Source organism: Vigna angularis, chromosome 1 (assembly GCF_016808095.1).
Source record: "Vigna angularis cultivar LongXiaoDou No.4 chromosome 1, ASM1680809v1, whole genome shotgun sequence".
Classification (NCBI taxonomy): Eukaryota; Viridiplantae; Streptophyta; class Magnoliopsida; order Fabales; family Fabaceae; genus Vigna; species Vigna angularis.
In genome coordinates this window covers 51,665,000-51,689,031 of record NC_068970.1, presented here as the reverse complement: position 1 = coordinate 51,689,031, position 24,032 = coordinate 51,665,000, and the positions used below count along the sequence as shown (strand labels likewise).

Genomic DNA, 24,032 nt, shown 5'->3' with positions numbered 1-24,032 from the left:
TTGTTTTTTGGTGAACTATGAGAAACATGAGTTTGGGAGTAGGGTTCGTACACTCTGACGTCAAATTGGGCCCGTTCATTTTATCATGAGTAACGACAAAGTAAAATAATACATGGAAAAATATTCTTTTACACACCTAAATTCTTTCCCTTCGTTTCTCTAATACATTTACATTCATTTTAGAAAGAATAAAATAGTTATAAAAAAATAATTTTATATATTTAAAAGAAAAACTAAAAAAATAAATTTTTATACTTATATCAAATTATCATTTTTGTTCATTGTTTAACACGATCTCATCCTAACTTATGTGATTAAAAGAATATTTATCTAGTAATCTAAAAGATTGATAAAATTTTAGATTTAAAATAGCTATACTAATTCTATATTTTAAAGTGGATTTTATTTAGGGTATCATTTTCTTATCACAATAATGCAGAAGAATCTACCAGTTTTGCGACAAACACTAGTAAAAAATTGCATTTTTAACTCGGGCATTAGGCCTCGGTTTTTGTGGAACCGAAGCGTATTAAAACGCGGTGGCACTCTTGTAATTTTCAAAGTAGTATATACCTCGGTTATTAAATAACCGGTGTCTAAAAATAATACTGCCTCGGTTGTCAGGATAAAACCGAGGCATAAAATTCACGTGACAATGATACGACCTCGGTCACAGATGGACCGAGGCATATGGGCTTGGGCTGATAAAAGGTAAAACCTAGTAGCACTCTCCTCAGTCACGATTTTCCCCCAAACCTAACAGCACTCTCGTCTTCTCCTTTCTCAAAACGATGTGCGATGGCGGTGAGAGCGGCCGCGAGACAGCGATGACGGTCCGACGAGACAGCGGCGACGGTGCGGCGCGATAGTGGCGACAGTGTGGCGCGATAGTGGCGACGGTGCAGCGATGACGGAAGCTTTTTTTCATGGAGTGGCGGGGACGCGGAAGCTCTACGATCTACGATGGCGGAAGCTCTGCGATGTGCGATGGCGGAAGCTCTCGAGAGCGCATCTCCCAACCTCCATCACAGATCCACCTCTCCTCCGCACTCTAAGTCTATTTTCCTCTGTTCATTCCTCTTTTCCACCATTTAAAACCTTGGTTCCACCGATTAATCGGTCAAGATAGTGTCTCTGCAGGTGGATGGCGAAATGGATTTAGGGGTTCTGCTTCTTAGGTTGCTCTGCGGCTTCTATTGCTCCGTCGGACTTCAACCTCAGCCGCTCGGAGAGCTCCGATTGCACCTCCGTCAAGGGCTTCTGATTGGGTTGTTAATGCAGGTTGGAGTTTGGGTGGCACTGGTTCGTGATAATCAGAGGATTGGGTTGATGGAGTTTGGGTGCTTTCTCCCTTGTGTTGTTCTTTCTTGTATTGTTTTCTGTGTGTTTTCTTCGTGTGTTTTCTTCCTTGTGTTAGTTCTTTATTCCTTGTGTTTCTGTGTGTTTCTCAAAATTGGGTGTTTCTTTCTTGTGTTTCTGTATGTTTCTCAACATTGGGTGGCACTGGTTCATCATACCAAAATTTGGGTTGTTCATGTGGCTTCATTGTATAATAAATAGACGTGAACTGTGGAAAAAAGAGGAAGAACTCTTAACTCTGTGCAACATAATCAATAACTCTTAACCCTGTGCAACAAAGTAATTTTGTGCAAAAAAAGAGGAAGAAGTGAACTCTGGATTAAAAAAAAAAAAAAGACGCTATTGCCTCGGTTATGGAAGAACCGAGGCATAATCGAATATTGTTTTGACCCGGTTCAGAACCGAGGCACAAAACTACCTTTTTTTTACCTCGTTCGGATATACCTCGGTTAGAGAACCGATGTCTATGAGGAAAACTAACCGCGGTCTTATCTCTTTATTGTACTAGTGAAAGGATTCCACTGCCTTCACTTTCCAAAGTTCCTGTCATCGTATATATTTCTGTTTTAGGTGCAATCCTATTTTCATCAGTTCTTGAAGATATGTTCTCTTTTATGTATTTGGGTTGTTGAATTCATTCTAAAAAAGAATCTCACAGTATATTATTGGTGTAACAAAAAAATTGTGTCGGTCAGCTTTAAATACATCCAATTATATATAAAATATTTACTGTAAGTTTTTGTGCGTATATATATAAATTGTCATCGTTCCTAGACACGACTTTGGTGCAATATTAATTTCCGCTGAACTCATCATTTCTATACAAAATTTTAGTTCAATATTATAACAGTTGACCTCGTAAATCATTAAATACAATTTTATTTAATTTTATTTAAGATTGAAGTGGTCAGCATGATTTTACTTAAATTAATTAAGTTAATTTTGTTTGAAGTGATTAAATTTGAGTACAATTTTAATATTATTAAGAAATCGTGTTTTCATGTTCAACTCAACATTTTCGATAATTAATTTAAAGTGTGACCTAACTACCTAATTTACATAAAAAAAATTAACCCAAATATGTACAAAATTCATTTAATGTATGTCCTTTGGTTTGGTAGGAAGAAAGAAATAGTACAAGAGAGAGAAAACAACATGTAAAAACATAAAAGAAAAGAAATGCTTATAAATGAAATTTTTTATTTTATCTATTATTAAAAATTTTATTTATCATTATTAATATTATTTTCAAAATTTATTATATAATATAAAATATACATCTATAATCATTTATGATTTTTTTTATCATATTTAAATATAATCATAAAAACATTCATATTCCATTTATTTTAATTGAGGATGACAACGTAGGATGGATTTGCATGTACTGAGTATTTTAGTTTATTAAATTGACCCACATTTCGTCTGCATAGCCTGCAAACCTACATTACTTAAATTTTTAAAATATAAAAGAGAACATGTAGTGTGTTTTTTTATAGAAAATGTTTCTTTAACCATTATATTTTGCCAACCTTTTAACAACAGTTGACTGGACGGGATTGATCCATTTTAAATGTTTTTTTAAAAACTAATAATGTTAAATGAGGACATTTTTGGAAGAAAAAAGGGTTTCACGATTTTATTTGAAAAGATCTTCATACTTTGTATCTTCTTCCTCTCACGAAAACTCTCACTTTCTCTCCACCAAAATTTTCACTCTCTCTCTCGTCTATCTGTCTCGCTTTTCCTTTTCCCATCGTTGACGAACTTGGTCCCATTACCATTCTTGCTTTTCTCTGCCGGCATTTTCCCCTCTCTCTCTTTTTGTTTGTGTCGCGTTATTTTTCCTTTCTCTCTCGTGATTTGTCCTTGCTTTCTCATCCATCCATTGTGAGCTCGAAGGTGACCTCCCCTAACGTTGCTCCATCAGCTTTGTAGCATTCCACCTCTTTGCCTCTCTCGTGCTCTCCATCAACGAGTAAATGTGTTTCCTTTCTCCAAGGTTTGAGCTTTGTTCGGTGAGAATTGGAGTTTGAGGAAAATGTAGTAACTGAGTTTGTTTGAAAAGTAAATGAAACGCTTGGTGAATAATTCATTATGAGATTTGTGTAGTTGAAAGCTAATTCCATATAACTAATTGCAAATTTATAATGTCTTCCCCGATAGTTAAGAAATATTAGAGAATAAAATAGAATTTAAATTATTATTTTCATTGTGGTTATTATTATTTATTTGGTCATATTATTTTATTGTTCTGTTTTGTTTATAGATATTAGTTGGGGTATTGAAATTATCAAATGTGTTAGAAATCTTTGTATCTCTTAGTTGTTTTTGCTTTTAGAAAATTATATTATTTTTTTAATTATTTCTCTATATTTACATATTTGGAATTTTTGCAACCCAATGTTTTGGTTCTTGATGTTGAGAAATTTGTTTCGCAGAGCAAGGTAAAGTATGTAATCTTTTTTCTAGACTTTTGTAATAACTAATTTATTGGGAGCCTTGGTGATTGAGAACATTAGGTATTATGCTCATCAAACATATGATTTGTTGATGTTTAATAATAGATGTTTCAAATATAATTTGTTGATGTGATTAACTAGTTGGTGTGTTAAACTTATTTTTGTTTTTTTGCATTTCCCAGGCACAAAACCTTTAGTTATTTTTTGGTATGTTGTTGAATAATTGAATTGTTGGATGATGTTCTCAATTACAATGAGAAAAGTATGCCTGAATACAGCAATGTAAGTATCAGTAACTTTGTTAAAAGACTAGATGATTTTGGTATTGTGTTAATTTTTTAAAGTGACTTGTGTTGATTTCAGGAGCAGTTGCAAGTATTTAGACAAAAATATATATGGACTGGATTCTAGACAATGACAACGTGTGAAGAGAACAAGTGCTGCAACACTTAGGATTTTATAGGTTTTCAGTTATACGTTGATTAGTTGCCTATATATTTACATTGTACGAGCCTTGTACATGTTTTTTGTATACAAAAGATTATGATTATAAATGTTGGGTAATATGTACTAATAATATATTATATGAATAAAATTTCAATTTTGATCTAGTACCATACGTTTTCTCCTAGTGTTGTTCGATCATATATATTGAAACCTTTTTTTGGTTATGGGTGCTTGGTACAAAAATTGATTCTTTAAGCGACCTTGATAGACTTGAGTGTTGGTGCCTAAAAAAAGATCCAATTCAATTGAGTGCTTTTGTCATTTTTTTTCCTTGGAAAAGGGAGTTCCCTCATCATTCAATTGGGTTCTTTATTCCAATTTTTCATATGGATGAGTGAGTTTCATGGTCATGAGCGGTGTTTATTGCACCAAAGGCCATTGAATTGTTGAAAAAAATGTCATTTATGTGCTTTCATATAAGCTAGATGAGACAAAATAAAAGTTTTTCCATATATTCAATGGCCTAATGTGTTCATTGGTGCAGGGAACACATCCATTCACATGGAACTCAGTCACCCATTCACAAGAAATGCAAAAAGTCACAAACAAGAGCAATGACCACCATGGGGAGTAGTGTTCATCTAGCTTGGGAGTACAGTTGAAGTTTCTATGTTTTCCTCTGGTAATCGATTACAAGACCCCTGTAATCGATTACCAGAGGCTAGAGGGCCATTTGTACAGAAACTTCAACTATACTCCCCAGTTGGGAGAACTTGACTCCCCAAGGTCATTTTTGTGTCCTTATGGGTGATTTTTTCCATTTTTTGCATGGATGTCTCATGTTGTTGATCATTGATAGTGTCAAGTGCATCAAAATACAATTTACCCCACTCAACTGTGGACAAAATAGTTCATATAGGTGTTTAAACAAAGGTAGGTGAAGTCCATATAAGTGTTTGGCTTGTGCTAGTAAAATCACATTACACCTTAATTATACTACTATTTTACCTTGAATTATGGACATTTTATAAAGAAATAAAATAAATTAGAATAATATAAGAAACATGAGACAATAACTTGAAAGTAAACTCATCTAGGAAGCTTAGAAAAATGTTATTTTTGGAAAATTAACTGCATCTACTAAAATGGTCTAAAAATTATGAGTTAGTAATCATTTGAAAGATCTTTGAGTCTACATTCCAACAAAACAAGAATAAACTCATTTGGAGTTCGGTGGAGAAAGTTATGAGCAAAACAACCAACAAAGGTCAGAGGTGGTAGAAATATATAAAACGTTAACTTTAAGGAATTAACTGCACCTACTCAGATGTTCAAAAATTATAAATTAGTCATTGGAAATATTTTTGAGTCTATTTTCTAATAAAAAAAGAATCACATCATTTAGAGGTCTGTGGAAAAAGTTATGATTAAAATAGTCAACAAAGGTCAAAGTTGACAACATGTTATCTTATACGTATATTTTTCCCTCTTGTTGACAGATCTATTATTTATTGAAAATGCCTTTTAAAATTTGTGCATTGTAACAACATTAGATGACATATTTCTTAATTAATAAAATGAAAATTTTCCTATGAGACTCCGAGAAGGGGTGTTACAACAATGGTCATGCACCTCACCTCAGATGGAGAAAACCACCTAAAATGGACATTGTTTTTTAAGAAATCAATGACCTAACCTCATTATTGGTGCAAGGGACCACACCCAATAGCATTGAACTCACTCACCCATCTCAAAAATTGAAAAATTCAATAAAAATAGAGCAATAACCACCATGGGGAGTAATGTTCATCTAGCTTGGGAGTACAGTTGAAGTTTCTATACAAATGACCCTTTTTCCTCTAGAAATAAATTACAAGACCCTTGTAATCGATTACCAGAGGCCCGAGGGCCATTTGTACAGAAACTTTAACTGTACTCCGTAGTTGGGAGAACTTGACTCCCCAGGGTGATTTTTTCCATTTTTTGGATGTATGTCTCATGTTGCTAATCATTAATGGTGTCAAGTGCATCAAAACACAATTTACCTCACTCAATTGTGGACAAAATAGTTCATATAGGTGTTTAAACCAAGGTAGATGAAGTTCATATAGCTGTTTGGCTTGTGCTAGTAGAATAACATAACACTTAATTATATTACTATTTTACCTTAATTATAAAGAAATAAAATAAAATAAGAAACATGAAACAATAACTTGAAAGTAAACTCGTGTGGGAAGCTTAGAAAAACGTTGTCTTTAGGACAACGTAATCGATTACCACGACATGTGTTGGCTAAAATGCGATATGACTTCACCTACTTGCTGAAAACACCAAAATTGGGTTTTTCATCCACAATGAAGTGGACAACAAGAAGCATGACCAAGAAGTTTCATCCATTAAGAAAATTTTATAAAGGAACCCTTAAGGACACAACAATGGTGAGGGACTTCACCTACGTTCGTCCAAACACTCATATGGGCTCTTTCCTTTTAAGTGCAATGTACTATGATCTTCTCTATGCAATAAACAACACAATTGATGATTAAAATCACTCATCAATTACTTCAACAATTATTTGCACAAATTATCAGAATCATCAATTCAAATCAATTTCTCCATATTTATTATAATTGTCAATATTACTTACAATCAATTTACATCTACAAAATGTTCAAAAATCTTCTTCTATTCTTAATAAACATTGAATATAAGCATCATTACTATTTCAGACCAGTTCCTTTGTACAAAGTTCTTAGCGCACGACTCTTGAAACGTTTGCGTCCAACTTCCTTCATTCGTGTGGACATATTGTTTTGGTTCATGGGAATGCCTCCCTTGCCTTCAAAGATAGTGTTGATGTTGGTTGCTTCATAAGGGATACTTCCACCAAATTTGGTTTTGAATAAATGACGCACATTCAACTGCATGAAAAATGAAACAATAACCAACGACCGAACTCAAAATGGAAATGGGTACATCCAAAACAAATGAAAATGGAGTAAGGGGAAAGGAAAAAAAAGGGGAAAGGAAAAAAAAAGGGAAAATGGAAAATGGGAAACGGAAAATGGAAAGGGGAAAGAAAATACCTTTTTACCGGAGCTTTCCATTGCTTCACCGGAGTCTCGCCAGATTGCCTAGCCGGAGAAAATGAAGCTTGCTACATGAGAGAGAAAGGAGAGAAAGCACACACACAAAATGAAAACCAAAATGCATAGTGGAAGGAGAATGAAAACGAAAATGAGAAGAGCATTTTTGGAAGCCAAATTCATTAACCCTTACCTACCAACTTTAACAAAAAAAATAATATTTTAAATGACCCAATAGTCTTTTGACACATATACATTGTCAAATTGTTATTAAAACTACGTTGTAAATATATTCCGATCCTTTCTTTTAAGTAACTTGCTCATTTGTTTTCTTGTCTCGTCGATCTAAAAGTAACTTGTTCATTGACATTTAATTCATTAAAATTAATTCATTAAAAGTCATTCATATTTCTTTCAAAAATTATAAAATTATGAACATTACTTACTTATTTTAAGAAATAGACCTACATATATTATTATTTCTACTAATTTAATTAAATAAAACAAAAATTATTAAAATTGTTATGTGGACTGCGTTTTATTTTGCAAATTTACGAGCTAAACATTACATGGAGTAAGCTAGAGAAATTAATTCACATTTTTTTATTTGGGATCGGGTAGATTGACCCCTTTCTATTGATCAAATGCAAATAGGTTAAAATAGGACACAAGTCAAAACAGGAAAGACTGACCCGTATTACTATTCCTACTTTTAACAATATAGGTTATATTATTTTATGTTTTATTTTTTATCATCCGAGTATATTATTTTAGGTAACTAATTTTAGTGAATTTATTTGTGAGGATGTTTTGTTGGTAGACCCATTTAGGGGTGCATTTTTAATTAAGAATTTTGAAGTTAAAACAATATATTTAAATTAAATATAATTTTAAATTTTAATTTTTATGAAAAATAATAGAATTCATTTAGTGTGCAAGTAATATGTACTGAATCATTATTAACTTATATAGAGAAATAATATAGAATGACTACGTTATCTTTAATCACTAATTATATTAGTCATCCTTAATTACTAATAATATCTTTTTTCATAAAAAGATGATAGATATACTCGAGTAATGGAAACCAAAGTATCCGGACGCATGAAGGTCTCCCAATGCACTCACTTCTTTTTTTCTCTTTTAGGTTTAATCATCTTAGTTGTTTTCATTTTTGGTCTCTCGATTTTTTTTTTCTCAAATTAGTTTCTAATTTAGAAAAAAATGATTCAATGCAGTCTTTGTTGTTAAATTGGCTAAATGACATTAAAAAGAGAATGACGTGACTTATGTGATATGGAATTTAGTTTTTTAAACAATGAAAATTGGTGAGTGCAGCAACTCACCACTGGTGTACGATCTCCGGTTTTGCTTGTAGCTCCTCCACGATGAAGAATGATGCATTTGCCAACACTACAAGATTTTTGCTTATTACCGAAGGTTAATTACCGAAGGCCTAGGGACCGTCGGTAAATAAAGTTTTTCGACAGTCAAAATGAGCATTACCGAGGGACATGGTGAAATGAATTTACCGAAGGTCAAAAGAGCATTACCGAGGGGTTTGGGGCCTTCGGTAAGAGGCTCGACCCCTTAAACTGAGTAATTGGGCGTATTGGCATAGGTCGTTCCTAATTTCGTAAGACAACACCCTATTCCCTCTCTGTTCTCGCGCCCAATTTTGTAAAACGTAAACTCTGCGTTGTGCTCCCTCATCCCCTCCCTATCCGTTCTTGTCCCCAATTTGTGCTTCCCATTGTCGTCGCCCAAGTTTGTCTTCCTCTCCCTCTCCCTTTCCCGTATGTCCGGTTAGATTGTGTGGGTAGGGTTCAGTGGTGTTCCAGCAGTGCATTGGCATTGCCGTTAAGAGGGTGGTCCGTTAACATTACGAGGTCTGCGAAGGCGTAGAGAGGAGGGTGCTCCCGTGACGTGAGGGCGGCTGTCGTTGTCAAGGGAGGCTATTGGGAGACGCATTGAGGTATGTTCTTTACTGGCTTTTGGATTAATAAACTGGGACAAGTTTTCCTTAATATTATTGGAAAGTCAAAATAAAATGAAAAGCAAGTTATTTTGAATTGGTTTAGTTAAATGGGAATAGGAATAACAAGAAAGAAAGATGTAGATTAGTTGGTAGAAAAGTGGTTCGTGTTGATTTGAGGAAGGAACAGATGCAGTATAGTTACCCATTGAAGCATGTTTAGATGACTGAGTTAACATAGTAGAGATGAGAAGCAACATGCAGAGGAAGCAAAAGAAGAAAGTGGTTTTGGTATTAATATTTACTACTAGGTTAAGAGTTAGTGTGAGATACAAAGAACCTAAAATTAAACTACCTAAAATTAAACTACCTAAAATTAAACTGGAATAAATTGAATAAATTGATTGGCTTGTTCTTCCGTAGCTGTGTGCAATGTCAAACCTCTCTGAGAAGTCAAGTCTCCAGTCAAGTTGTTTCCATTTTCATGTAAAACCTGTCTGACAATACAAGTTGTTTCCATTTACACGTGGAATTGTATCAGCAACAATTAGACTTGTTGGTTATTTGCTCTTGCAGCCATTTATGATTGAAATAACTCTTTTGTTCTATATTTTCTTTTGCAAGATAAAATGTCTTATAAAGTGAATGTACTTCTGTGGTGAGTAAGTACAGATGCTTTCAGCTTTGATTTCTCATGATTGTAGATCATGATTCACTTTAAATTAACCCTTCATACATGTAATTGTCTTGTCACAATCCTAGGTAAATATATATAAAAAAAACCATGGTTAAATATATATAAAAAAAAGCTTTATGAATTAACCCCCATTTTTTGTTGTTGTTCCTAAAATTGTTAAGTTTGGTTTCAATTGTAGAAGTTGTTGGTGCTGAAGTAGTGGAGTGTGCTTGTGTGATTGGTCTCTCTAATCTCAAGGTAATGGATAAACTGAATCAATGTTTTTGTAAGTTGTGTTTTAGTAGCTAGTCTTAGAAAATTCCATCTTGTTCTTGACATGCTAAAGTAAAGTTCTTTACCAATTTGATTACCTTTTTGTCATACTATGAGTGATCCCATAATATTTAGAAATAAGTGTTGGAAATCCCATGTAAGAACAAATTACACTGTGTGAGTGTGAGTGAAATCTCACATTACTCAAGTTAGGATTGATAGAACGTTAATCTTACTACTTTAATATCATTTTAAGATATGTATAGTTTGAAATTATTAGCAAAGTGTTAGATTAAGCAAGCTGTTGAAACTATTGATGTAGAAGGATAAAGTACCTTAAACTATTAAAGGTTGTACACACATTCTCAATGGTGCATGATGTCCATTGCTACGAAGCAAGGAATTCTTAATCTTCAGCTAATCCAGAGTTTGAACATAGTTTTGAACTCTTTTTACGTTAAAAATTAATTTTTCACTAACATTAGAAGTAGAAGTGCCTAAACAAATGTAATCTGAGATACACTGAGTCAGAAATGGACAAGGTTAAGAACCTTGTCCTTCCTAGGCAGTTAGTCTTTTGTTGATTCTTACCTTAGTGTGTAGGTAGAAATCTTTCAAAACTTTTTCGATGCAACAAAGCTATCAACCTAGAAACCAAAAGAAGGTTTATCTATATGAAACACGCTCCTAAGTCAAAGTCCAAGTGCAAGTGACAGTTGGAGCTAAGTGTGGGTGTTGTTTCACAAAGTGCCGGTCCAAAATCATGAGCAAAAAAGGCTTATGGTTGCTGAAACTGCAGCTGAAATTGGTGCTGGAACAACAAGAAAGAAGTGCAGTCGGAGTCCAGGCTTGAAGCCCTTTTAAGACCTTATCCACTTCCTAAAAGATGCTACCCCCTTGGACCAAGGAATGTGAGGTAAAACAGCTGCACCAATTCGTCACGACACCCAAAACCAACACCAAACAGTCAACAAAAAGCAGTTGACACCTCAAGCAGTTTGAAATTAACACTTGGAGTATGTGCAGACTGTTCAACAGCAAAGAAAGGAACCACAATAGAAAATCAATAGTCCACTTGGCAAGATCAAGCAAATTCAATGGTTTGGATAGTGAAAAATAAACTTCCAATGGTGTTTGCAACTGAAAAATGACCAAATGAACAGTGCACACAAGTTTGAAATGGTGAAATAAACTTGCAGAACTGTTTAAATCCCACTGAAACAATTAGATTCATTAATTCACAATAACTTTGGCCTAAAATGCAGCAAACTTTGATGGTTTAAAGGTCAAGTCTGCATATAGGCTTTTGAAGGACCATTTGACAAGTTCACAGTAGTTTGTAATGACCAAATACACTTGCATGAGTGGTTCAAAAACAGAAAGGTACACAACTTCTCAAAATCACTATTGTAGTTGCTATTTATGCAGCAAAAAGTGCTAAAACAGCACTATAAATGACCAAAACAGCACTATAATGCAGAAATAACGTGACAGCAATATATGGAAGCCAATAAAAGTGATTTTTAAACACTTTGGGGCTGGAAGAAAGGCTAGCACACAAGAGGAACTTAAGATAGGGTCTAGAACAGATTAGAAAAGCAAGAAAAACCCAAAAATAGTGATTGAATTCTGTGCTGGAAAAGTGTTTGATGAAAATTCAAAATTGTTTGATAAAATGCCACAAAGAACAGCAGATTTTGTGTTTTGTGGTTTTTGACCTTTCAAATCTGGATAGGAGGGTTTAAAGTGCTTTTTATGATTGCTATACACTTGGATAAGCATATAAATGTATTTGGAAACCTAAAACCAGCTTTTGCCAATCCAAAGATGAAAAAAACCAAAGAAAAACAATGGCAAACAGCAATAAAAATGAACTCTGCACCTTACAAAGTGGCTGGAAAAATTAACAGCAGTGGCTAAAATGAGCAACAGTGATTGTGAGGTTCAAATGATTTGTCAATCAAGTTTATATCATCAAATTGGATGTGTGCCAACACTTAAACAGCCAAGGAATACACTACAACAGAATTTCACTAGTGCACTTCCAAATATAGGCAAAAATGATGGTTTAAAAGGTGATTTTGCATATAGGTTCAGAATTCACCAAATGAACAGTGCACACTAATATCAAATGGTAAAATACACTTGCTCAATTGTTCAGAATGCATAGAAATAGCCAGTAGATTCGTATGACAGTAGGAGTTGCCAAAAATCAAGAAAATTGGACCAAAACTGCATCAGATTTGAAAACTAAGTGGAATCAAAGCTGGAAAGCACCAACAAAGATTATGAAAGTCCTAATTGACTAGATCTAGCTTTAGAATATGAGCTAGCAGAGAAAATGAAAGTCCTCATCTTCCACCTTTGTTCATAATTCACTAAAATGTTAGCTAACCAAATCCAATCAGTGATCATTATCAAGCACAACACTATTTTTTCCCTACAAGCCTCTGTACTTGCAAGCTGATTTCTCAGATTGATTCTGCAGCTTTCTCCATGTTAGCATTGTTTGTTCTCTCTAACAACCTGTTGTCTTGACTAATAGGGTGTTCACTAATAGGGTCTTGACTAATTTGGCTATCGAAGTTGCCAATTTCATAAAATTTGATTGGTGGACAGCTCCTTTCAATTGACAAATTGTGCTCCTTGTCCACTACCTAAGATGCCACCTTAGTTGGAAAGTGTTTGTAGAACTGGACTGCACCCCAAAGTCTTTAGAAGACCACTATTTCACACAATAATTAGTACCAAACTAGATGAAAAAGTGGACCAGAAATGTAGAAGGACAGCTCCAAATTCTGACTTCAATTGGTCAATTTTAAAATGCCTACAAGCTTAAAACTATTATAAGTGACTTAGATAGATATGCAATGATATTATTCCAGTTCAAAGCTCTCTGTCACACACATTCATGCAGTGAAAAAATATGGATACATGAACCATAATAAGTGATCATACTAATTAACATCATCTAAGGTTCGTCACACCATACACACCCTCCTTGAAAACCACAACTTTGCTTCCTTTCCCTTCTTCTTATAAGCTTTTCATGCACCATCTGGACCTAATCTACACTGGTCCTAATCCTCTGCATAACAGATAAGTGCAGATTTTTATAAGTTGTATATAACAGATAAGCTTTTCAAGGGTCTTCTTTCTGTAATTTGTATATAATGTGGCTGGATTTTCAATGTGGCTTCATTTTCAATGCTGTAACAAGTTTAATACAACAATTACAACCTTTATAAACTGCCAAATAGCACAACATCCCTCTCCATGTTTGATGACTTAATTAGTAAAATCAAATTTAATTTGTTTGAGAAAGCTTTTGAACACTAACCTTTTTCACGTTTTATTCTCACATAGTATATATGTATATATCTTAAAGAAAAGAACTTTATTGAATAGGAAATGGGCTAAGCATATGTTTATTTAAATCAAAGGACCTGACCAAGATTTCATCAATATAGTTGAACAAGAAAAATGATTTAAGATGGCCTGATCAAACAAGTCTACAGGACTTTGTTTTCTTATATTTAATTGTTCACACTTTAGAAAAGCTTAAAATAGGAAGAAAGAATTAAAAGTAAAGTCTTATGCACCTCATTGGGTCATAGTTTGGTTTATATGAAAATTTTCTTTCTAAACCATCACTTTTTGAATTAAAATGGAAGTGGAGTATTGATTTTGAGCTGCAAGCTGTTTATAACTCATTTTAGAGTTTAAACACAAATAAAATCATCAAACAAAGTTGCTTGAACATTGAGCTGTGTGTTTAAATACCTTTTTGGATACTATTAGGTAATGCTTAAACTGTTGCTATGGTTATTAAATTAATGGAACAATATCTAATGAATAACCTTAAATACACTTCTATTTGATGTCTTAGGTGAGTTTTTAAAGCAATTTGGGCCAGAAGGGGAGGAAGGGAGTCTACAAAGAAGACTTGAGCAGGAAAGGATAACAAAGGCGAAGGTATGGTCACCTAAACTAAAATTGCATGATTATATGTGATATGTTATTTTCATTCTTGTTTCATGAATTTGATGTTGTTATAAAATGTTGTGAATGTCCACTTTGAATGTTAAGTTATGTTGAATGGAGTTTATGATACTGTATACATTGAGTTTTGTATGAGTGTGAGTGAAATCTTCCACTATGAGCAGCCATTATGGAACGTAAGCCTCCTACTATGCCTTGTTTACTAATACAAATTAGTTTTATCAACAAAAGAAGAGTAGAGTTTCTACTTTTCCATTCTAATCTTGGCTGTTTCATTTCTCTTGGTAATTGAGCAAAATAAAAAAGAGATAACAGAGAAAATTAAAGATGAGATATGAGATATGAACAAAAATTCCCAAAAATTATTAAACTTTACATTATAAAAAGTTTACAATGTTTCCAAAATGGTTGTTTGAATACAACACATAACAAGATTTAGGTTCAGATGTTTAAAGCAATAAAAAAGGGTGTAGAAATGAAGGAGGCACACAAATAGACCTTAGGAATGGATCCAGAACAAATTATAGAAGACCAAAAAAATAGAAATGCAGATTGAAACCAAGTCTGCAGATTGAAATGCAGATTAAAATGGTTCTTAAACAATCAGTATCCTACATTACTGATATCTACAGTCTAGTTTTGTTATGACTAGACCAGAACCTATATGTATTTAAACATAACTACAGAAAACAACAAATTTAATAGCTTCTGTTCTGTTTTTTCCTGACAAGCAAAGTTAAGAAATGCTTGTGGAATTAACTGTTCAAACTTTTTGATATGACAAGCAAAGTTAAGAATCCTTTTTAACACTTTGCTTTACTTCTTTTAATCATTTAGTTCTATTTTAAATCACTGAACCAGGTCTTGCTGCAACCGAAATTGAATTTTAAAGCAACTTCATCAAAACAGTACCTCAATTTTCAACTCTGCACCAAAAATTGACTCAAGATTGATGGTTTTAAAAGTGAATTCGTGCACAAGTGATTCTGACACTTTGGTAACACTTTCAACTGCTTTAATTCATGAATTTAAACTTTTTTGAACTCTAATTGGGTTCAAAACCAAACTGTATAACAGATTCACCCTTCTACTTGCTAATTTCACTCAAAATGGAGGTTTGAACATACTATTTTGCACACAGATGAATCTGAATTCAATTGGAATGTTCTAACAGTTTTATAACAACAAATATGACTTGTTTAAACTGAAAAATAGCACAGAATCACACAAGCACGAAAATGACAAGTGTAGCTTCTTTTTCCCCTTCCACTGGACAATGTAGCTTCTTTGTCCCCTTCCACTTGACAATGCAGGAACTGATCAAAATAATTAAAACAAAGAGCCTCCAAATAAAATGTCTCTTCATAAATGTCCTTGATGCATCTTCCACAGCTAATGCAGCGTGTTATGCAAAGAAGTAGATGAAAAAGCTCAAAATACTACTCAAACCTCCAAAAAAATTTTCACAATTTGCAAAGTGCAGTAAAGTAGGAAAATATACTACAATAAACTATCCTAACAAGTTAAGAATGGTAGAACCTACCTATTTAAGAACTCACAGTAAAAGATATAGGTAAAAGTAGTAGCTTAAACTAAAATTTTGACAACTTAGAACCTAAAACTAGTATCTCAAATACACTAAAAGTGCAAACCTGCATTTAGACCATCAGTGAATGTTCATCTATATGTTGTATGTTGATGTATATATTGTACGTTCGTATATATTGTATGTTGATTTATTAGGCTACGAATTGATTAAGTTAATTAGTCATTTAAAGTCATATGGTGTTCAAAACATTCTCAGTAGAATGAGAAGGGTAACACTACCTTAACCACTTACAATTGACAAAATATATGAAAGTACTCTATAAAAGAGAACTTTAGTAATGTCAACATATTGACAACCCCCAAATTTTATTTACAACCACTTAGGATGTCAGAGGCATTTCAATACTGAGGACTTGTCTTTGCATGCCCTTATTGAATGCCTATGACCATAGTGTTGAAATTGCCTTCCATGTTCGACTTCAATAGTAATAGGTTTATTACTTATGTCACATGGAGTGTTGCTGTTTTGGCTAAATTTTTATTTGTTTGGCTTGTCACAGAACATGGCCCATTATCCCAACCATCGTGGATGGATGTATGACCGTTGTTATAGTGGAAGGAGAGGTTTGAAAGAATCCTTTGTCATCGGAGTTGAAGAGTTCGTGGAGACGGCACGATGATATCAATATTATGCCCTTGATGGAGGGATTCGATGTCCATGCATCAAGTGCGAATGTACAAGCATTCTGAAAGATGAAGTTGTCAAAGTTCACCTTTACCAAAAAGGGTTCATGCCTAATTACACGGTCTGGACATTTCATGGTGAAGAAATTCCTTCGACCTCCACTGCAGCTGAAAAACGGCTTGCATCAGGTTCGAATACTGTTGTACATACATGTGAGATAGATCAATTTGCCTACATGCAAGAGATGGTCGACCATGCTCTTCGTCACCATGTTGCAGAAGCAGACGATAGTCATGATGAAGAGCCTCCAAATGAAACGACGCAGAGGTTTTACAATTTACTGACAGAGGCAAATCTACCTGTATTTGAAGGTTCATCTGAGTCAAAATTGTCAGTGTGCATTAGACTCATGGCTGGCAAATCTAATTGGAACGTTCCCATTCAAGCAGTGGACTTCTATACAAAACTGATGTTAGATTTGACACCACCAAACAATTTGATGCCGAAGAATTATTACCAAGCCAAAAAATGTGTTTCAAAGTTGGGATTGGATGTGAAGAAGATTGATTGTTGTGTTAATGGATGTATGTTATTCTATGACAATGACAGTGGCAAAAATGATGCACTGTTGGTGGAATGCAAGTTTTGTGGCTCACCTCGATATCAGACAATGCATGCTGGACGGAGGCAAAAAAAACCAATTCCATTAAAGTCCATGTTCTACTTGCCTATAATTCCAAGATTACAAAGATTGTTTACTTCAATGCAAACAGCAGAACACATGACATGGCATGATGGTAACAAAACTCCGGGACTTTTGCGTCATCCTTCTGATGGTGAAGCTTGGAAGCACTTCAATCGTAAACATCCATCCTTTGCTAGTGAACCGCGTAACGTCACACTTGGTCTATGCTCTGATGGGTTTACCCCGTACATTCAGGCGTCTGCATCACCGTATTCATGTTGGCCCGTGATAGTTACCCCATACAATCTACCACCTGAGATGTGCATGACAAAGCCTTACATGTTTTTATCGTGTATAATACCAGGTCCATCTAATCCCAAATCATTGATTGATGTTTACTTGGAGCCTTTGATTGATGATTTGAAGAAGTTATGGAATGGTGTTTGGACGTATGACGTTTCAAGGAGGCAAAATTTCCTTATGAGGGCAGCCTTGATGTGGACTATTAATGACTTCCCAGCGTACGGCATGTTATCTGGTTGGAGCACACATGGTCGATTAGCTTGTCCACATTGCATGGAACATACAAAGTCATTCCAATTGAGTCATGGCCGGAAAAGTAGTTGGTTTGACTGCCATCGACGGTTCTTGCCCATTGATCACCCCTTTAGAAGAAACAAAAAGGCATTTCGAAAAGGACAAGTTGAAACGGATATGCCCCCGCCAAAGTTGACTGGATCACACGTGTGGAGAAGAGTGAAAGACTATCCAAAAGTGACTGAATCTGGTCAGAATAGGCTAGAAGGGTTTGGGGAATGGCATAATTGGACTAAAAGAAGCATATTCTGGGAACTTCCCTATTGGAAGGACAACTTGCTAAGACACAACATCGATGTCATGCACACAGAAAAAAATTTCTTTGACAATGTCTTCAACACAGTCATGGATGTTAAAGGTAAGACAAAAGATAATGAGAAAGCAAGAAAAGATTTACCTTTGTATTGTGGACGAAAAGACTTAGAGTTGAAGGCACAAGGTAACGGCCGATTATTTAAACCAAAAGCAAATTACACCATGTCAAAAGACGAGACAAGAATAGTGTGTCGATGGATCAAGGAGCTTAGAATGCCAGATGGATATGCTTCTAACTTGTCCAGATGTGCCAATGTTCAGAACGGTACTATTCAAGGGTTGAAGAGTCATGATTGTCATGTATTCATGGAGACTTTCATCCCTCTTGCGTTCAGTTGTTTGCCAATGCACGTGTTACATCCACTGATAGAAATCAGTAACTTCTTCAAAGATTTGTGTTGCACGACACTGAAGGAAGATTCCCTTAAAAAGATGGATGAAAATATCCCGATTATTCTCTGCAAATTGGAAAGAATATTCCCTCCTGCATTCTTTGATTCAATGGAGCACATTCCAATTCATCTTGCATATGAAGCTTGGCTTGGGGGACCCGTGCAGTACAGGTGGATGTATCCCTTTGAAAGGTTTATGGGAGAATCCAAACGCTCAGTTAAAAATAAAGCTAGAGTGGAAGGGTCAATTTGTGCAGCTTACTTGCACAGAGAGACAACTTATTTTTGTTCACATTATTTCAAGAACTTCATGTTGTCTCCCACTCATGTCAGAAATGAAATGCAATGGCAAGTTGAACCACGTGAAGGTGCATTATCAGTTTTCCGACAATCAGGCCGTCACGCAGGGAAAGAATTCACTCACTGGTTAACTGATGCTGAATTCAACTCTGCTCATGTCCATGTCTTGATCAATTGCAGTGAAGTAAAGCCGTACCTTGAGTATGTCATCATCCATCTTTAATCTTTCAAACGGTTTAATTGTTATACACTAATGAATTTCATTTGTACCAGCTCATTTGTTGTGGCTGAGCAAGTCGCAGAAGGAAATACTTCTGCTAGAATACACTCAGAGTTTCCGCATTGGTTTAGAAATCAGGTCCGTAGTTTTTCCTACGTTTAGAGCAAGGTTAATTTGACTATTGCTTTTATAATTTTGTTACTACCTTTGTAGGTTTTTAATCAGGCATTAACTCCCACGGTTCAAGAGTTAAGACATCTCTCCAATTGGCCAATGAGATGTGTCAAAGAATGGCACACTTACTTCATCAATGGTTACAAATTCCATACACATGAATGGTCTAAAGGAAAGAAAACATCAAATTGTGGTGTGTATGTCAAGGGCCTAACAGAGGGGTCTTATGATGATTTCTACGGCATCATTCATAAAATATATGAGTTAGAGTACAACAGCACTACTTCTCCAAATAGAGTGGTACTCTTCTATTGTGAATGGTTTGATCCTTCTAGAGCTGGTACTAGAGTCGATCCACGCTTTAATATTGTCGAACTGAACCAGAGATTAAGATATGGGCCTTTTGATCCTTTCATTCTACCATCTAATGTGAGACAGGTTTATTATGTGCCATATCCACCATTTCGCAATATTGACAAGCGTGGTTGGGCCGTAGCAATACAAACGAAGCCTAGAGGTCGCATAGACTCAAATGAAGTTGAGGAAGATGTAGCCTACCAACTTGACCAAATGTCACAACCACGAGAAATTATCGAAGTTGAACGTATAACTGCATTGGTCGACCCTGATGGTGATGGAGATGAATTAGAAGCAACAGTACAAGGTGATGAAGAACAAGAGGAAGAAGAAGAAGAAGAACAAGAAGAAGAGGAAGAAGATGAAGAAGAACAAGAAGAAGAAGAAGATGATGATGATGACGATGAAGAAGAAGAACAAGCAGAAGAAGACGATGATGAAGATGAAGATGAAGATGAAGATGATGATCATGATGACGATGATTGAATGTTGAACATCTATTGTAGCAAATTGGACTATCATTTCATTACCATTATCTAAAATACCATCTTTAAGTTGTATGCAATTACTTGTACATTGACTTTGAAAACAATTCATCCTTCTTTATTTATTTATATTTATTCGCTTTGTATGTAACCATTTCAATGCAGTAATGACAGGACAAGGTACAGAGCGTCCTGATAAAGGAAAAGGGGTAGCAAGGCCTACAAAGAGGAAACGGCAGGCACCAAAGTATGTACTTAGGGTGCCTGCTAGACTACCTACCCCTGCTCCCGGTAGTTCATCATCTGTGGGGCCTCCTCCTACCCCTAGTATACAGACTCCTACACCAGCAGTAGACCCTACTCCTCCTCCTCGTGCAGTACACCCTTCTACTACCACTGCAGTAGACCCTTCTCCTCCTCCTGCAGCACACCCTTCTACAACCCCTGCAGCAGACCCTCTTCCTCCTCCTCTTATTGCCACCCCCACTCCTCCCCCTATTGTTATTACCCCCACTCCTCTCCCTGACCCTACTTCTATACCTTCCTCATCTTCTGTACCTCCTTCTGAGACTGTCACACCACTTGGTGATCCAGATTCAAGTGGTGATGCTGAAGATCTTGACCCGCCCCTCCATGATCGACCATGGATTGAGCCCTATGGTAAAGGGTAAGTTTATAATCTGTTGATATCATTTGATGTTTAAACCATATTGTAATTGAAATGAGTTTTGTTATGCAGGTTTATTCCATCTAGGGTTGCTTCCCAGGCCATCACACGTTCAATAAAGCAACAGTTTTTAACTCCATGGCCTACTTGGGGAGCAATACCTCATGACGACAGAAAGCCATTCTGGCAGCGCTTTCAGGTGAGCAATCTATTACACTAATGTCCGTCTTATTTTAGTATGTTCTGTAATCAATGTTTGTTCTCTTTAATGTTACAGATGAAGGTGCAGTGGAAACCTGAACATGAAACTCAGATACACAGAAATTTCCACATGAAAGCATCTCATCGGCTGTCAGAGATGTTTAGGGATGCCCGGATTGCAGGACAGCGCCCTAACTGGCTGGGTGAGCACATTTGGAACTCTTTACTGGCCCATTGGAATACAGTAGAGTTCCGCAATAAGTGTGCCAAAGCCCAGCGGAACAGAGCGTCTGAAAGGGGTGGCACCCTGCATACTGGTGGGTCGATCACCATTCATGAGCATGCCATTCGTATGGTATAATCTCATTACATAACTTTTTCTTTCATAAATAAGTTATGTATATTGTATTTCATATGTACGCTTGTAATTCTTAATTATGTTACAGGCACAGGCTCTAGGACGGGCGGTCCATGTTGATGAGGTCTTTGCACAGACTCATGTTCGGAAGGGAACTGATCAATTTGTTGATGAAAGATCTCGGAAGACTCATGTAAGCAAATAACACTATTAGTAATTGTTCATTTATGTTATACTATCATTCCCTGACATTGCTTTTAATGTTTCAACAGGAAGACTTTTCTACGAGACTTTCACAGGTTAGATCTGAACATGAGTCAGCTCCTACACCGGATGATGCCAGTAATGCAGATGATGACATCCGTAGGACGCAGTGCTGGATCGACACCGTTGGTGGGAAGAAAAAGGGACGAGTCTATGGTGCGGGACAGCTTGCTGCAAACTATACAGCATCCAGAGGAGGTACTCTGAAGCACCAGCCTTCTTCTTCCACCAGTACTCCTGACGAGGTTCTTCAACTCAGGCGGGAACTCCATGAACGTGACCAGGAGCTCACTGATCTCAGAGCAGAGTTTACAAATTTGAAGGCCCTGGTCATGACTGTCTTGCCTCAAACCTCACAGGACGTACAAAATATCCCTCCCACCCAATCACGACCTTCCTCATCACCTGCTGCCACTCAGCAGCCCACTTCAGTCCAACCCTCATCAGTCCAACCCACACCAGTCCAGCCATCAATAGAGGAGCAGGATGATGAAAATCATTCTGATGATAGTTATGTACATTATTAGGTTTCATTTTCTTATTACTTGTTAGACAAACATTTGGATATTAGAACATTTTGAGTTGATATCATTTCAATGTTAGATGTACTTACAGACTTTGGATGTTACAACATCCTTGTGTTACATTGTTTAATGTTTGAACTATAAATACATTAATGGATGTCCTGTGGATTATTTGATGTGCCTTGGATATTGATCATTGTTTGGATCTTTGAAATGCACATTATGCATCTTTGTATGTGTTTGAAAACTGTTATGCAGGTCTGTTTGTAAATGAAATTTGTTATACAGGTCTGGGTTGCAGAGGGAAAACCATTTCTCTGAAACCTGCTCTGCATTTTACCGAAGGCTTTTGCCCTTCGGTAAATGCCCTCGTCTGCCCATTATCGAAGGCTTTCGCCCTTCGGTAATTACCGAAGGCTTTCGCCCTTCGGTAATTTCCGAGGGCTTTCGCCCTTCGGTAATTACCGAAGGCTTATGGCCCTCGGTAATTACCGAAGGGCGAAAGCCCTCGGTAATGGTTAGCGACAAGGGATTTACCGAAGGATTTTTGGCCGTCGATAGGCCTTCGGTAAACATCCATTATCGATGGCTTTTGGCATTTTCCGAGGGCTTCTGGCCTTCGGTAATGCCCTACTTTTTTGTAGTGCAAGGAGAAGAAAGCAATTCGAAAATTTTCCCAAATTTAGGGTTTCACAAAGAAATTGGGGTTTCCCAATTGTTTGGCTATGGTTCGAAACTCATAAGACACAGAAGAAGACCTAAAGGACCAACAATAGTGATTTTCAAAGTTAGAATTTTGTAGAGATTCAGTGGTGGCACGCAAGAAAGATGAGAATCAAAGATTTAGTGGTGGCAGAATAAGATGTAAAATCAATAGTTTAACTGAATAAAGTCTAAAAAGATTTCGTTGTAGCTCTATGCTCGTGATGAATGACGAAGATATGTGGTTGTTATTATCGTAGATGATGGTGGCGTCAATGGGTGACAATGGTGGCGCGTTGAACAATGGTGTCACAATGGCTAATGGTATGGAGGAATTATGGCTTTTGCAAGGTGGTCTGTGGAGGATTTATGAATTGGATTACTCGCGAGATGGATGTTAGGAATCCAAGTGTGAGTGTAAGTCTCACATTAGATATAAATGAAAAAGTATAACAGTATATAAAGGTGAAAGATCCATTAACCCATTGCCTTAAGATTTTGGTTAAAGAGTGGTGTCAATCCCTTATATAGTTTGGCTCTTATCTCATTGGTGTTTGTGTCTCTCTGGTGATCCACCTCCTCGATAGACCCAACAATGGTATGAGTGTGCCGCAATTGACGAGAAAAACCAATTATGATAATTGGTACCTACAGATGAAGGCTTTATTGAGATCGTAAGACGGTTTAGGATATGGTGGAAGACGGGTACGTTGAACGTGATGAGGACGAACATCGAGTGAAGAAGGTGGTCAACCAACTCGGTAGGAATGGAGAACAAATGCCATCTACCCGAGTTGTGGGAAAAAGCACTACAGGTACAATTAATTGGCATGACCGAAGACAAGGGAAAGGCCGAAGAGATCGGTCAGGAGTGGAGTGTTTTAAGTGTGGCAAGCATGACCACTATGTAAACAAGTGTAGATAAAAAAAGTGCTTTAATTGTGGTAAGTCCGGTCTTATTGCTAAATTTAGTCTCGGATGTAATAATGTACATATAGAGCCCGATCCCAACAAGGCAACTCTTGAAAAGAAAGAGAAAACATCTAGTGTTCTTGAATCAGATAAAGAGGAAGATGAAGATGTTGAGAAGAAACCGATGAAGATGTCGGCCAAGATTGTTGAGAAATCGCCTAAGGTCAAAACTGAGTTGGTCAAGGTTATTGAGAAGTTGGGCATAAAAAAGTCAATCAAAGCATTAAAGAGGTCAACCAAGATAAAAGACAAGAGGGCCAGAAGGAAAAAGAAGAAGTCAAATATGAATGAAAGAAGTAAACCTGG

General features: G+C 36.1%; 1 protein-coding gene across 2 annotated transcripts; it reads left to right on the top strand.

Moving 5' to 3' along the window:
- The first annotated feature begins 10,221 nt into the window (after positions 1-10,221).
- LOC128196327 (protein transport protein sec31-like) lies at positions 10,222-22,174 on the top strand. Of its 2 annotated transcripts, XM_052876854.1 has the most exons (7): positions 10,222-10,263; positions 14,168-14,253; positions 20,204-20,705; positions 20,778-20,904; positions 20,983-21,261; positions 21,353-21,457; positions 21,537-22,174. In XM_052876854.1, exons 3-7 carry the CDS (start codon positions 20,206-20,208, stop codon positions 22,053-22,055), a joined length of 1,530 nt encoding a protein of 509 aa, XP_052732814.1. In that variant the 5' UTR covers positions 10,222-10,263; positions 14,168-14,253; positions 20,204-20,205; the 3' UTR covers positions 22,056-22,174. The 2 variants fall into 2 exon arrangements, with proteins under 2 accessions (XP_052732814.1, XP_052732811.1); XM_052876851.1 differs by lacking the exons at positions 10,222-10,263; positions 14,168-14,253 and adding an exon at positions 16,541-16,701.
- The last annotated feature ends 1,858 nt before the right edge of the window (positions 22,175-24,032 follow it).

Coding starts and splice junctions, on each gene's coding strand:
- LOC128196327 (XM_052876851.1), top strand. CDS start 16,620: ATGCCTAATTACACGGTCTGGACATTTCATGGTGAAGAAATTCCTTCG. Junction 16,702..20,203: donor TGAAAAACGGCTTGCATCAG/GTTCGAATACTG, acceptor ATTTCAATGCAG/TAATGACAGGACAAGGTACA. Junction 21,262..21,352: donor ATGAGCATGCCATTCGTATG/GTATAATCTCAT, acceptor ATTATGTTACAG/GCACAGGCTCTAGGACGGGC.